At 49.7% G+C, this 15,669-nt stretch overlaps 1 protein-coding gene across 10 annotated transcripts in view; it reads left to right on the top strand.

The window, feature by feature from the left end:
• Positions 1 to 15,669, top strand: part of PACS2 (phosphofurin acidic cluster sorting protein 2) — an 84,385-nt gene that overhangs the window by 21,142 nt on the left and 47,574 nt on the right. For all 10 annotated transcript variants that reach the window (XM_063343016.1, XM_063343010.1, XM_063343009.1 and 7 more), the window contains exons 2-3: positions 8,515 to 8,602; positions 11,931 to 12,020. In XM_063343016.1, the coding sequence (XP_063199086.1) occupies positions 8,515 to 8,602; positions 11,931 to 12,020 (178 nt within the window). The remainder of the gene's footprint in view (positions 1 to 8,514; positions 8,603 to 11,930; positions 12,021 to 15,669) is intronic.

Below are 15,669 nucleotides of genomic sequence, written 5' to 3'. Positions count from 1 at the left end.
AATTTGATGCGACCCTTGGTGCGAGCCTGTCTGGCCCCTGACAGGCTGTTCATCTCTCCTCTGCATCAGAAGGTGTCATGGAAGCTATTCAAAGTGGAGAGGAGTAAGGCAGAGAGATGGCAAATTGTTCATGCCCTGAGGGCGAGCTCTGATTTAGGGACGAGAAGCCATCTGTTTTTCCTTGTCTGCTTTCTTAGCTGGAAGTTTCCTAGTCCTGATTTCTCTTGACGAAGAGATCACAGTGACAGGTAACCCGAGCAGAACTGAGCTCTTCGTTACAAGCTCTTCTGACATGAGCCCGAAGTCCAGGCTCCTGTTGGCATAGTTTTCTCCCCATGATGGGGACCTTTGATGGCTGATTTACAGACAAAGGGGAAGATCAGGATATTTCAGGCTGAGTCCTGTGTCTCTGCTGGTTTGCAGGGCTTAGGGACAGTATGTGCCGTGGCTGGGACTGCGGCGTCTCCCAGGGGTACTGGAGAGCACAGCACGAGGTGGCACGGCAGCAAGCTCTCGCTGTGGGCCGTCCAGCAGTGGGAACGAAAAGCAGAAATAGCACTAGCATTTTGAAAGTAGTTGAGTGCGAGAGTCCTTGGAGACCAGTGCTTCCTACTATCAAAAAGAAAACACTAAATACTGAACCTCTGAATCTGCCCGCACACAGATGCGTGCCAGCTCCTTGCTGCCAGACACTCCTCACTGCTTGGGATGGGGCAGGGGAGCAGCTGGGGAAGTGGTTGTTTGGAGAACAGAGTTCTTGACGCTGTAGTGAAGGAGGATTTGCCATCAGACTACTCCGCAGGGGAGCGAGGAGGGAACAAGCAGGCTGTCGGAGGAGCTGGTCTCATTTGTTGGGTGGTTGCGGGGAGCTGGTCACGTGCGGGCTGTGACATCCCTGGTTGCTGTGGAGATGTGACAGCTCCCAACCTGATGCTGCTGCCGCTGCGTTTGGGGATGCTGTGCTCAGGGCTGAGGCGTGGATGTGATGGAGGGGAGGACTGGGAAGAGTGTGAGGGTTATCATCCCGGCAAGGCACACAGCAGGAGAAAACGTGTGCCTTGAGGCATTTTCTTTAACCCTTTCATCTCACTGACGGGTGCCTGTAACAGAGCTAGCTACCACTGCTGGGTGTGTGCTGGAAGGCTGGGTGCTGCCTTTGTTCTTGCAGTCAGCTTAGCAGGGGGATGCTGCTACAAAAGAAGGCAGGGATGTGCTGCTCTGTGCTTTGCGGCAAGCTGTGGACAGATCAGGAAGCCTTTAGCTTTCATGGTCCTTCTCATCTGCTGGCTAGTTTGTGCAGCTCCCGCTAGTCCCAGAGGGTTCAGGGGCAGATGGGAAGGGCTCCTGGCAGGCAGGCAGAGCGTTCCCCTAGCATGCCTGGAATAGACGATCCCGGTCATCAGCCTGCTGTGTGACAAGCATTGCTGTCTGGGGCAGGGGGCCAGCGAGGAGATGGCAGGTTGCATAAGGAAAGAATGAGCCGGGGGGGGGGGGGAGGGCTGCTGGGTTTGTTCCAACTTAAAGTCTCTCTTCTTCATCCCCTACTCCCAATTTGTTTTTTGCATTCCTCCTCCCAGAGTCTCATTTGGTTTGGGGCGTGATCTGTTTGCTCATTTGTGTATAGGCTTTTGCGCCAATCTGTAAGGCATGTGGTGGGGAGCCACCCTCCACCCTGGCTGGCTTGCAGAAGCTTAGTGGGTTGTGCCTTTGTTTTGTTGCTGGCTAGCTGAGAAATGAAGCCCTAGCTAACAGAAACAGCTTGACCAGCCCACGTCCTAAAAGTTCCCCCTCCCTGACATGTGCTGCTTTGACTGCTCTCATCAGGTGCTCAAATGGGAGACTGGCATTTGAGTGCTGCGAGGCTTTCTGGGCGAGAGGCTGTACTGCGGCACGTGGTTATCTTGTGCTGGCTTGTTAGACCCATAGCTCCCACCAGCCTTTGGTCAGGTGGATGTGGCTATGCCTGCTCTGTCTCCATCTTGCTGCTTGTTCTTTGGCAGTGGTGCCTCTGGTTACTCCACCTGCTCCTAAATTAATACGACAAATATCAGATGTATTTGTGTCGTCTTTAATGTAGCAGATGTGATCCTGACAGTCTGTCAAAGGAGCCTTAACCATGAATCAGCTTTTCATTATTTGCCGACTTTAGTCTTTAAAGCTAATAAAACACCTTCCTGTTGCCTCAAAACTTCAAAAACATTGATCAAACCTAACCCACCAGTACCATAGGCTCTTCCATTGATGCTCGCTTCAGTGTCTGGATGCCATGCAATCCTGGTGTTCTGGCTGCTGGGTTTGAAAGAAGCAAGCCAGGAGAGGTATATTTAACTAGACTCGTGCCTGTGCCTTGCAGGCAGTGTGGTGTGAACACATAGGTAAGTTTGTCTATCTCCTTTGCACGTTGCCTGCCTGAGAAACAGACCTAATCCCTGCTTTGTGTCTTTTTTCCCCTCTTAAGTCACCCTGTAAAGGGCTTTGAAAACATCAAAGTGAAGAGTGAGAAAGCCAAACGTATAGCAGTGTGTGCAAGAACTGAGATCTCGACTGAGGTCAACAAATGTGTGAAGAGAGCTGCTTCAGCTCTTGCTGAAATGACTTCTTAAAGGGAGAGAGAAAGCTGCTGTTTCTCGGTAGCACGGTTCAGAGCATGTACCTGGAGGCGAGTGCTTGGTGACAGACAGGCTGATTTCCTCCCAGCATGACTTGGAATACATCAGGTCTCAGCGAGGTAGTCAGAATAAGGTTTTTGCTTGGCTTGGCTACCAAGTTTTGCTTGGCTACCTGAAGAGCGTGTGGAGCTGTGGAGATTTAACTTTAACCCCTGTGGGTTTCACCAGCATCGCTGTGCCTCAGTAGTGCCCTTTGCTTTCCAGGCTGCTGAAGCCCTGAGAGGTGAGATGTGCCAATGGAATATGTAAACTCTGTTTTGTTAGCCAGAGTTATATGTCTGTTATACGCAGAGTTATATGCAGGGATCCTGATACCTTTCTGCCTTGGGTGAAGCTCCTAGAGTCATCCAGGAATGTCTTGGCCCACTGAAGGAAGACATACCTCAGCGTTTTCCAACTGATACGGTGGATTAGCGTATCTAAGCTTGGGTGCGCTTTAATCTGCGGTCATATTAACTGCATGTTGCTCCTCAAGTAGCAAATATGTCTGTGCAAAATTCTAGGATCTTTTCAAAATGTTGCAGGTCTGCAAAATTTTGACACCCTTTTGTATTTTCAGTTTGGAGCAGGGATGGCTGCAATATATTTGAAGTGAGCCGGACAGCATTTTGGCTGTAAAAGGACAGTGTCTGGCTGTGCGTGTGTGTCATTGTGAGGTCCTGGGTAGAGCCTGTTGCATAAAATAAAGCTGCCACCCTCTTACCTGTCTGAACAAGACCTGCTTGCTACAGCACTTCTGTGGATCTTAGTCTCTAGAATCTTAAAAGCTTAGTTCTCTGTATTAATGCTGAGAAGAGGATTTCAAGATCCTTGAGAATAAGAACAATGAAAATACTTGCTCTGCAATTGTTTCCTGGCTTCTTAAAGCTTATTTGAATGGATCTGTAACCGAAACAGCTGGCTGAAGGTTCCCGTTTAGTTTGCTGGCAAGTGTGAAGGACGGAGAGGTAAGCAGAGACTAACAGAGGACCATTACGCTTCTTCGCAACTTGCTCAGGTTACGTTTCTGGCAGGACAGAAATTTGGGGCACTTGACCTCTGTCTCCTCATTGAATTTGCTCCTGCTTTGAAGCTTACTGGAGAATGGGACCGAAATTAGGTAATTTTGAGAGAATTAGCTCATAAGCTTTGGAAAGTGAAGAAGCGCTCTTCTGTGGCTTCTACCATTGATCTCTCTGCCTGGAGGCCCCGCTCTGATCCTTCGGCGGTGTTAGAGGACAGCTCTTCTCCCCCGTTCTCCCCCCAGGCTGACTCTCCTGGGCCAGCACAGAGCCCTGCCTTTAGTGTATGAGTGCAGCAAGGAGTACATCCACGTGCTGTCCTTCCCTTCCTGGGCACAGGCGAAGCAGGTGTAAGAAACTGCTCGTGCAGTTGGCTGGTTGTGCGCTGCACGGGTTCATACCTTACTTAAGCAGCTGTCTCTGAAAAATGCCATGCAGGGCTTCTGGCTCCGGCCTCTCCTGCGCAGACGGCCCTGTAGCTATGTGCAGAATGGCTCTGTTTGTCTGGGCAAGCGTGTGTCTCCCTCCACTTCTCCTTCAAGTGGCTTGCGATTTATTTTGGGACTGACTTGGATGTAGTGTCAGCTCGCAGCAAAACACTCCAAAGTTGAGGTTGAAAGCATGGGGGTAGGAGGCTGCTTGTGGTCCTGGAATGCTGAAATAACGTGGGTGAGGTGACACTGTCCAGTGACCAAACGGAGACCAGTTCCTTCCTTACAGCCATCGGCTGATTGAGGCTTTCAGACCTCGGAGGACAGGGCTCCTGGCATGAAATGTCTTCTCTAGGAACAAAGTCTTCACAGCTTTTGACCTGGACAAAAAGGCTACCTGTGTAGTGAGCTAGAGTCTTCCTGCCCCGGCTCCCATCTTGTACTTGGAGTCCCCTATAGCTGTGAATGCATCTGTTATTATTCTTGACTTCTATGGGGCTTAATTAAAATACAGGTCTTTAATTTTTAATTTTTCCTTCCTGTTGATTCGACTGTCTCTGCGTGAGCGAGGTCTCAGTGCAATTACTGTGCTCCCTGTGGAGACACAGACATTTAATTCAGTGAGGCAGGCTCATTCTTGGAGGGGGTTTATTTTCTTCATCTTCCAACTCAGAGGGACACAAAAGCAAAACATCCCGTGGGTAAAGAACGCGACACTTTTATTTGGTTGGTCTGGGCATGTTTGCTGGATCTCGGTTACCAAAATGTTATGTTCTTTGCAGATAACTGCCTCCCCGAGCAAAGAGCTTGCGATGAAGCTATTCAGCGCAACTTGGATTAGCAGGGTGAGCCGAAACCATTGGGTCAGGTCCAGGTTTCCTCTTTAAAACGGCGTTCTTGCAGCAGTGATGTAAAGAGATGAAGAGTTTTATTCTTGTGGAACGCATTAAGCTGGCTCATGATTTGTTAACCGGAGAACGGGGTCAGGCAAGTACCTCGTGCCTCCTCGCCGTGAGGCGGACATGTGTGACCGGAGGGGGACAAGTGTGACCAGAGGGGACACAAGCTCCTCGGCAGGCCCTGCCTGCTGCTGTGTGGGACCCAGCAAGGGAGACCTACTATGAACCTTCAAAAAAGGATGGAAATCCTGGCTCTCAGCTTTCTGTGTCCCTTGTTTAACACTATTTGGGATAACTTAGTGCTTTTGTGAGCTTAACTCCCCCTGTGCAATAGGTCAATGCTGAAACAAACATGCAAAGACAGCATTTGCCTGCACCTCCTGTATTACAGTCCCAGGCTTTTTATAGACCACTCAAAATACTTCAGGCTCGTTCAGCTCCAGACCTGAAGCTTCCTTAGTTCCCCTCGTGTGGCTGTGCTCTAGGTTATTTTCCCTGCGTTCACAGAGATCAAATACGTATGTATGTGAAACTTGCAAATTAACAGGCTCATTGATATAAATGTTTTGTAACATTCCCGATCCCTGAGACTTGATGGAAGTACCGCAAAATCTAGGCAAAAGATAAGTGTATGGAAGGAGGGGCTGCTGTTACCAGAGGCGGTTATGGCAGACAAATCCTTGCCGTACCTGTGGGTGTGAGTGGTTCAGGATTCCTGTGTTGGCAACAGGGACACCACACTGGCTCTGGATGCAGTGACGTGCTGGAATATGCCTTTTCATGATTATTTGAATAAGGTACGGCCCCTTTCTGCCATGTATTCTGAAGGTTGCTTTGATATCTAAGCTGTAAACTTGGACAGAAGATGCAGAACAATGAGCGTGTTGACGGTAAGAGTGATTTGGTGGGGATGAAACTCTGATTTTGTTTCCCCTCCCCCCCAGTGGGGAATATAAACATTTCATTGTTGTTTGTGTTAAGCGCCTTTTAGTACCAGCAGCCCAGCAATGGGGGATGAAGAAAGCAGATGTGTCCCATGTCTTTTTTAACTGCTTTTGTTTTTCTGATCGCTGTAAAGGAGGCTTTTACTTCTTTCTTTTTTTTTTTTTTTAAATTTATTTTCCCAAGCAGCAAGTGCTCCACAGGGCTTGATCAAAGCTCATAAATGATGAATTGAAGGAATGCCCGGCGGAGAACAGAACGCCCTCCTTTGTGCTCTGCTGTGTGCGCTGAGAACACCATTGTTTCTTCCCATACCTTTTTCATCCCTCGAGCTGGGGACCGGAGAGAAAAGGCCTTTGTTCCTTGTCCATCAGCTGAGACAATGCCAGTGTGTTGTCCTACCTCTGCTCTCAGCACCTGACTGGCCTGAGCTCTGTGGGTTTTGGCAAGTTGAATGTGATTGTCCTCCAGCTACAGTGTTACAAAGAAAACAAACGGCACCACAGCCTCCTTCCTCCAGACCCTGGCCTGGCCGCTTCACGGCAGCATCCACCTGTGTCCGTGCTTGCTGTTTTCCTCAGGATGCAGAGGGAAAGCAGGCAGCTTGAAGGATGCAGCTTCACCTGACTTCCAGTGCGCTGGGACACTGATGTTTGCAGTTGAACGCACCGGCCCGTGCTCTCCTGCTTCGCTCGGGGGGGGGCTCTGCCCCTGGGTGACAGCGTGTCACAGCTGTCCTGCCCGCTTCTGCCGTCCCTCCTCCCGCACCCAGCACCTCCGAGCTCCCCTGCTCTAGCACGTTTGTCTCCATGACACTGCACGCAGCTGCTGGTGGTGTGACAGAGGGGAACGGAGGCTCAGTCAGGCCCAGTTTTTCCACCTTCCTTGTAATTTCTATGGCATCTCTGGCTGTGCTGTCTTCTGATGGAGAACTCTGCGAAGGGGAGAGCTTTTAGTTCTCTCTTTCTCTTGGTTTTTGGGGGGCTGATGGAAGGAACCAGTGTTCCGCAAATCAGCAGGGAGAGAAATAGCATGGGCTGGGGTGGAGAGGAGGCTGGCAAGGGCATGTTTGGAGAGGTGCTCGAGTGAAGGCCGTAAGAGCTACGACGAGCTCTTCCCTGTTCCTAGCCCCACGCGTTCCTGGATGAGGCAGGCAGCGTTTACTTCAACCTCTGCTGCTGCTCCTGTAGGGAAGAGCTTTTAGCTGCGTCTCTCCTGCAGCTTTGCACCTGGGCTGATCATGTCTAGCTTCAGGCATCACAGCAAAGCAACATTTCAGCTTCCCACTGTGGTGGGCAAGAAGGTGGTGGAGGTGCAAGTCGCCCTTGCAGTAGTGACTTGTCGCGTTCCTGGCACCGGTGTGGAGTCCTGTAATTTAAGTGCAGGCTTCAGTCAGCAGCACTTGTGCTGCTGCTGCCTGGGCATGCACCAAAAGCCGGCGTCAGCTCCTCTTCCCTTCCCATCTACTGCTGGACTTGGCCCCTTCATGAAAAGCCCTGATGTTACACTTTATCTGGGAGAGAGCTCTGCGGTGGGTTTCGGAGGAGCCATGCTGAGGCTTGCTAACATCCCATGGCAGAGACTAAAGCTGCCCATGCTGTGGCTTAGGGACCTGACACAAAGGCAGTGCCGGCTCCTGGCCAGAGTGACAGATGATGTCTACTCACTGGAGACCACCGGGCAGTTTTCCCTGGCCCCTGCTTTCCTCAGGCTGAGCTGTCTTTGCTTCAGGTTTATCTTTCCTTGAAGTTTGTTTCTAGGCATGCTTTCTTAATTACACCAGCGGGAGGTAACTTTTGTGAAATTGTGACAGTGCCGATGCCCTGGATCCCATTACCTCAGAGCCTTCGCTCAGCTCCACTTAGTCCAAACTTTATCCCTTCCCCAGCTCCCTGTGCTGGAAGGCAGAAGTGCAAACAGCTTTGACCAGAACAATGTAGCATTGCCTGGGTAAAGAATGTGATTTACTTGCGTATGTGTGGCATGTGAACGCCAGGGCCAGAGGGCACAGCTTGAGTCCTCTCCTTCTTTCTTTTTTTTTTTTTTTTTTTTTTCCCTTTCCCATTGGAGATGCCTGAGCCACTTGCTGGCACTTTTGTTTGGGGGTGAGGAGGAGAATGTGTGGGTTGACAAGAGGAGGTGGGAGCCAGGCATCTGAAAATGAAAAAGCCAACCATCTAGGAAAGCTTTGTAGACGAGTTTAAAATTAGACTGACCCAGTGCTTTTATACTGCTGGAATTTAATTCCTCTGACCCTAAAGCTTTTGGTCTGACTCGGAGCAAGAGTTCCCAGGCTGTGGTCGGTGGAAGTGCTGTGAGGCGCGCTCATGTGGCCATGGGTCTGTGTCAGAGAGATGTCGCTCCTGTCCACCTCCTTGTATTTGTCAAAGTGTGACGAAATTCAGTCTGAAAAGCCAGGGAAGACTCACGTATTTTTGCTGTCTTTGTGTCTGTATCAGTGTGTGGCTTATGTTCACCCTCCGACGGGGATACTGCTGTGTGTGAAAGCTGTTCAGAGCTTTTCCTTTTTCAGGCATGATTGTAACTGTTTCTCTTCTGTTCCTGTTTGCAGGTTGTGCAGCTTGACATTAAAGAAACTGGTAGTCTTAAAGGAATTGGATAAGGAGCTTATTTCTGGGGTCATTGCTGTCAAAATGCAGGTAATTGCTGCTCAGTTCTAAGAATTAAATGTGTTGCTTGGGTGAAAATACTGGCAGATGCCTAAACTGAGCTTCACCTCCATGTGAGGGTTCATTGCAGCCATGGGCGGCTTCTCAAGTGCATCAGGGCATTCTGGGTGTGTGGAGAGTCTCTGGTGATCCTTCCCTCATGTTCCTACTGGATTTCACTGTTGTAAGCAAGGAATATTGTTTGCTGAGGGCTCAGCACAAGCATATCTGTATGTAAAAAAAATGCTCTTTACAGATCACACACTGTCACCTCTTCTTCCTGAGCTGTCACTAAATCATAGAATCTGAACCTGGTTCTCAACTTAACATGCTTCAGCTCACTTCAGGGCTGAACATCTTGGTAACGTGGTCCTGGTTTGGGGGGTCTGGAGGCTGGACCATCCTCTGCTGCTGGGCAGATCTGCTATCAGGAATCCGAGTTGTTTTGTAGCCAGGTGCTTGTCAGTGGATTTGTGGGATGCCTGTACATTTTAATTTGTTTCCATAAAATACAGCTGTCATCCTAGGTAAATAACCCACTTTACAGCATACGTTTGTGCCATTTAATTAGGTGCCTACATGTAGGTCACAGTGCCTGGAGGCAGGCTAAGGAGGAAGGGTTCTCGGTTCCACAGTGTGTCACAGCATCAGTTTGACTCACGTGCCCCCACCACTGCAAATGCTGACGTGCTTAGTGAGTTAGAGCCTAGCAGACCTCTAAGTAGAAAAATACCATTAACCATGCTGAAAAGCTGCTGCTTTTCAAATAAAGAGCCAGCAAAACCCCTGCAGGGAGCTGGTTATGTCAAAACACACACAATCTACCTTGGAAACTGAAATCGTGAAGGCTCTGTGGTGCAAGAACATGCAGCTGAGGATGTAACCAGCATCTCTCATCTTCATGAGCAGTCCAGCTGGGGTAAAAATGTGTGTCTCTGTTGGAGGGGGTTCACGCACCCACATCAGGGAGCAGAAAGGTAGGGAACTACACACCTGGATTCATGGGAACCATGGAAGAAGCACGGCTGTGGGTTCCCAGGCTGTCAGATATTGCTTATTGGCGCTGAAAGCTTTCCTTATGTTTGTACTCCTAGATGGTGGATGCGTCACTGTAAGGGCCTGAGGCTTGTCAGTGAATGATCTACGTGTAAATCATGTCAGACTTGGGTTGGAGAATTCAATAGCTTTTACTAGAGCAAAAGCTTCTTTTCCTGTCCAGGTTACTGCTGACTGCTTACACTTTTTGTGTGTGAAAAGGTTGAAAACACTGTCCCAGGCCCGCAAGTTCAGAGGGAGTTTTAAAATATGGGACTTTCTTATGTATTTTGAGTACATGTTGTGATTTGCCTTCCTACAGTCGGTAAGATGCTGGACCTCGGCATTTCTTCTGCCGTCCTTTGCCCACCAAGGCAGATCCCTGTAGAACTGGAAGGCAGCAGGACTTGCCCTGTTTGGCATGCTCATCTGCCGAATCCCAGGCTGCAGCTCCCATCCCCAGGCCTTCCTTCTTTTGCCTTTGCTCTGTCCTTCCAGTTGACCTAGAGGTGACAGTGGCTGGAATGACTGCTGTCCCAGAGGGTGCCTCACCTTGAGCGTCCCTTGTGCTGAATCAGCACCCATATTTCTTTGTGGTGTGCTGTTTAACGGTGGGTCAGTAGCGCTGCAACTGTCTCAGACACAGGCAGATTTGAAGCCCTGTTATTAAATGTCCCTTTGTCGCTCGCAGGTTATGATGATGCTGACAAGCTTCTTTCAGGGACACTTAATTTGCCAGCGCTCAGGTTTCGGACGTGGCAATTGTTTGAGGCTGGTGGTACTGGATCATCAGATGTACGATCTCTGTCAAATGACTCGCGGCCTTTGTATGGGGAATTGCGAGAGAGAGGTGGCAGGCACTGGAGCCCTTCCAGAGGGGATGACTGAATTCAGACCTAACGAGAGCATCTTACCTGCATTTCCCGTGTCTCCTTGCAGCCTCCTGAACAGTGATGTTCAAAGCGTTGTCAAGTGTATTTTCTGAGCTGTTGCTCTATTTATCTGCTGTGGTCTTTTAAAAGCAGCTATATTTGGTATTTCATTAGATTTCGAGTTGCATAACAAGTAAAGCAAGATTGCTGCTATTAGGAGCTTTACACCAACGGAACAGATGCCGCCGTTGCCAGCGGCGAGGCTAGCTGTGCTCTACTTGCGTGTGTGATTCTTTTCCTGGGGGGAGCCCTTCGGATTCTCATCCTGCTCTGGTCCACTGGAGCTTACGTACTTTGGCTTTTCCACAGAGGAGCCTGCGCTGTGTTTTGCAGGAGCGGAGGCACCACTGCAAATCACAGCACTCGCTCTGGCTGCCTGAGCGATGCGTTTGGGGAGGAAGGGATGTAAACAAGTCTCTGCTGCTCTCTCATCTCAGGATGCTATTTGAGGCTGATATGGGCAGACCAGATTTTCCTTTGGATATAGCTGGGAGGGGTTTACCCCCCCCACCCAGTCTGTCTCTGATTTCCCAGATGCTGCTTTTTTTGAGAGCCACAGTTCGGTGCTTCTGGGAGATCAGCCCGTCTGGACAAAGCCAGATCTGCAGCCTCAGCAGAACATTGAGCCAGGGACCTCTGAAACTTGCCACTGTGTTTGAACAGTGCAGAAGGATTTGCTAGGCAGCAGGAAAGCACGACAGACTGCTAGTTTTCCCTGAAACATTCCCTGAAATGAAATGCTCACACGGTAAATAGCCCAGTAACTCGGTTAGCGTACAGCAGCCCAAACACAGTGTTGATTTGCAGTTGCCCTGTAACATTGTCAGGTCTCCAGTCTCCACTGTGATGCTTAGTAGATTTTTTTTTTTTTTTATAACCCCAACTGTTCACAGTGGTTTAAACAGGTTAAAATCTCCACTTTCCCCAGGAAGCGGTCTGTGCACAAAAAGAAAAGACCAGTCCATCATGGCTAACGCCGAAGATTTAGGCATGACGCTGCAGCCTCCAAACCCAGGAGATGATGAGCCTTGTTACCTGTTGGCTGGAGTGAAAATATGAGGCTTGAACTTCGAGGGGTGGGGGGTGACACATAGCTTTTGAATGCTGGGGTTTGGCAGAACAAAAGCTGCTTTGTTGCAGTTAGGGACAGTAAATATGCCCAAATCTTTATTAGTCAAATACCACCCTTTCATCTCATTAATATTTCACAGAAGTGCAAGGTCAGACGCATCCGTTCACTTTCTCTGTGGTAGTCCCTGACAATGTTTCCTGGTTTTCAGTAACTAGGACTGGGGAGGGATGTAAGTGCTGGCTTCCGGGGAATTCACCCGATGGACTTTGTTTCTGTACAGGGCTCCAAGCGCATCCTGCGGTCTCACGAGATTGTATTGCCCCCGAGTGGACATGTGGAGACGGAGCTTGCACTGACCTTCTCGCTGCAGGTAAGGTGGGATGTGGCCTTGGAGCATGTGTGCTTGCTGGTTTGCAGGGAGCAGAGGTGCGTGGTGGGTCTGAGGTGAAGATCCTTCTAGTGCTGCCAGAGATGCCCTTTCTTAAGGCAGTCCCAGCCATTTCTGAAGAGCTACCTGAGCTCTTTTGGCTTATCTCTAGGCAGTGAGCTGTGGGGAATTTGAGTAAAAATGGCCTAGATGCTTCCAGGATCTGGGGAGGTGGAAGCCCATTGGGAAAGCTGCCATATAAACCCTTAGAATTGTTCTTGGGGTCAGCTCTGCATTATGGAAGGCAGATCTCTAATCCTGACTTGTCTGGGGGGGAACAGGCAAGTTAGACACTAGCTGCAGTTTGCATGTCCTTGGTGCAACAACACAAATTTGTCTGAATTGCCTCCCAGGGTTGAGGGCCTGGAGCAGGGTTTGAGGTGTTAAGGGACCTTCCTTGCTGTGCATCCTATGTTTGGATGGAACACGAGGACTTTGCTGCAGTCTGTCCTCGTCATGTTATGGCTGTGGCAGGAACTGGAGAAGAGCAGGATGATTCTTTTTTTGCCTTCTGCTGCCTTCCTTATGAGTGGGCACTGGGGGGTGGCAGCCATGGGGGGTGGCATGGAGTATCAGGCTGACAGAAGGCGGTAGTAGGAACGGGACAGGTGAACCTCTGGAGTTGCCGAGGGAGGCACCACTTGGAGAGGCAGGAGCAGTATGCAGACAGTTCCTTGTGGCTCTAGAGTCATGGGAATAGTTGGGAATTGGAGCAATTGTGTTTTATTTGTTCCTCTTTTCCTCAAAGCAAGCTGCCCCGGTGCCACCTCCTGAGCAGGGAAATAAGGTAAATAGAGGCTGGCTTGCTGCAAGCAAGAGGGAGGATCTTGCATGCCTAGAGGAGAGCCAGGCAGACACTGAGAAGCATTCATATCTGGATTATGTGTGTTATGGTACTGTTGGTTAGATCTTGGAAGTCAAGAGTTTGATCTGGTAAGGAGAAAGGCTCAAGTGATGATGTGAGACAGGCTGGTTGTTATTCTGAGACCTGTGCAGACTCGAAGCAGATAAGATTTCATTGCAGATGGATGATAACCCTGCGGCTGCCCAGGCAGATACGCAGATGGCTGATGCGTCTGGTTCTGTCCTGATGCAGCCCACAGCCTGGGTTAACTGCAGCACTGCATCCCCTCCTTTGTGAGCAGGAATAACGAAGTGGCATGCCAGGAATACCTCTGCTTGGGTCCTGGGGCTGCAGCCTTCTCATGGTTGGGAGCAGAGCTGTAAGATGAGCCAGGTCTTCCTCTGCCAGTCCTGTGTCAGCAAGGAGCAAGGATTTCTGCTAGTCTTTTGGAATTAATTGGGAATATGGCTTGGTTTTTTTTTCTGGGAGTCAGAGCAGTGCTGCAGCAGGATGCAGAGCATTGCCTATCTCCGTTTCCCCTGAAAGGGCTGGGAATTGAGCCAGAACAGGGGAGAGCAGTGTCCGTGACACTGAGCCTTCAGAAGAGGTGAGCAAGCTTAGTGCAGAGATGTGCTGCTGGTCTCTGACTCCAGGAAGGATTGGTGTTCTTGGCCTGGGAAGCCTTTCTGAAATGGCACAGCAGGATTTTTATGACAGCTTTTATTGTTTCTTAATTGGACAATAGCTGGAAGCTACTCCTAGCTAACAACTGCAGCTTAAGCCAGATACAGTCTGAACTTAGCGCCTGGCATATATTTGAGAGTGGTGACGGGCCACAAAGTAAAAGCAAGTGGATGTAACAGCACAAGAAGGTCTGAGTGTCTTGCAGCAGCCAGTGTCTCCATATCACACTGTCAAACTGTATGCCTTGCTTTGTGCTAGCTGTCTGGAATTGCAGCCCCTCGTATCTTCACAGTCACCCCCTTCTCCGCTGCTTCTCCTGGGTAAAATTCATGCCCTTTGCACGGAGCGTTTCCTTGTCAGAGCTGAGCTAGAGAGGTGACAGTGCAGGCTGGCATGACAGCGAGCAGCCCATTGTGTCTGGCCGGCCTCCTCTCCAGCAGAAGGGAGGAGTTTCCTGTAGCTCTATTACACATCTGGGATAAGAGTGGAGTTAGTGGTGGTGTGCCCCATCCTGTTTCGCCTTGCTAGCTAGGGCTAGGCCAGAGGTAGCCTTTCTGGCAGATGAGCTACCATCACCCTTACCGCTGGAATGGCTGCTTCTCCTGACCCTCCGTGGGTTTCATGGGATCAAGTGAAACTCCCCAGATATTCCAAGCACAACATCGCAGCTCTCCGGAGCGCTTAATTCCTGTGTTTAATCTACTAAACCTTTCCAGATGGAAGGAATTACATCACTGGGGCTTCAGAAAGAATGTCTTGCCCTGAATCTTGGTGTGTGTGATGGCCCCTTCTTCTCGCTCCTTGGAGGTGCCTCGAAGTGTTTGGTGCTTGCTCGAAAAGTCTTGTTTTCAGATGTTTTGAGCCAAACTGTTTTCCTCTCCAGTCTCTGTCATGGACTGACATTAACTGAGAAGTTTTGGTTGAAACCGTTCTTTAGAGTTGATAAGCTGTGGTTGGTGTTAAAAATAGCTTGTCTGTTCTATGAAAATGGCTCAGCTTTTCTTCTAGAGACCCTTGCTTTTAACTGAGGAGCTGAGTGGCCTGAGTCTCTCTGTGAATGCTCATCAGAGGTGGCCAGGCAGCACACCTTTGACAAGCAGAAACTTGCACATGTATGGACTTGAGCCATCCAGTTTAATCCCTGAAAACTTGTACGCATGGAAATCAAGTTGGACCAAGAGTGACTTTGGACTTTAGTTGTAGGCATGTGCTTAAGCAGCCTTGGTGTGGCCCAAGTGCCTTGAGCTGAGAGCGAGGAGTCCCTCTCCCCTGCTGCCGTTCCAACACGCGGAAGGGCCCCAGAGGCAGGGAGATGGTAGATTGGAATGCTTCTCTGGCCTTTTGAGCCCCTCTTGCCCCTTCCCCCCGGTAACTTTCTTCCATCCTTGTTTAGGGATGTTGCATGTCTGCAACGTCCCAGACTCCATTTGTGTCTGGACGCCGGTGTATTTTGAAATTGTCTTTTAATTACATGGACTGTTCGTGGACTGCTGTTCCTCTCTTCTGCAGAGCTGCTTCCTTGTGCGATGCACAGTGGATCTTGCCCTTGCAGAGCAATCAGTTAATTAGTATTCTGCTTGTTTGTGTGGCCACCACTCCCAGCTCTCTGCGTAGCAGTCGGGCTTTCTCCGGACTGCAAATTAATATTTCAGGGTTTCTGGTGGCACTCAGAACTTGTATTTATCAAATGTTTTGATAGGGAAGAAGTTATTTTCACAATGTCCCAAGGAAAAAAAGTAAAAATAAAAAAAAAAAAAGCATGTAGGTCTTGCCTGCGAGAGAAGCATCTTTCTCTTGGGAATGTCTTTTTTGAGATCTCTGCATGTTACTTAGTGCTATGTATTTTGTATATTTGGGTGAGTACGACTAGGGAAGTGATCGTCCCCCTGTACTGGGCACTGGTGAGGCCCCACCTCGAGTGCTGTGTCCAGTTTTGGGCCCCTCACCACAAAAAAGACCTTGAGGTGCTAGAGCGGGTCCAGAGAAGGGCAATGGAGCTGGTGAGGGTTCTGGAGCACGAGTCTGGTGAGGAGTGGCTGAGGGAGCTGGGGGTGTTCAGCCTGG

This window comes from Chroicocephalus ridibundus, chromosome 8, assembly GCF_963924245.1.
Source record: "Chroicocephalus ridibundus chromosome 8, bChrRid1.1, whole genome shotgun sequence".
NCBI classification, from domain to species: domain Eukaryota; kingdom Metazoa; phylum Chordata; class Aves; order Charadriiformes; family Laridae; genus Chroicocephalus; species Chroicocephalus ridibundus.
Note: the sequence above shows the minus strand (reverse complement) of the source record. Positions and strands in the feature narration are given on the sequence as shown.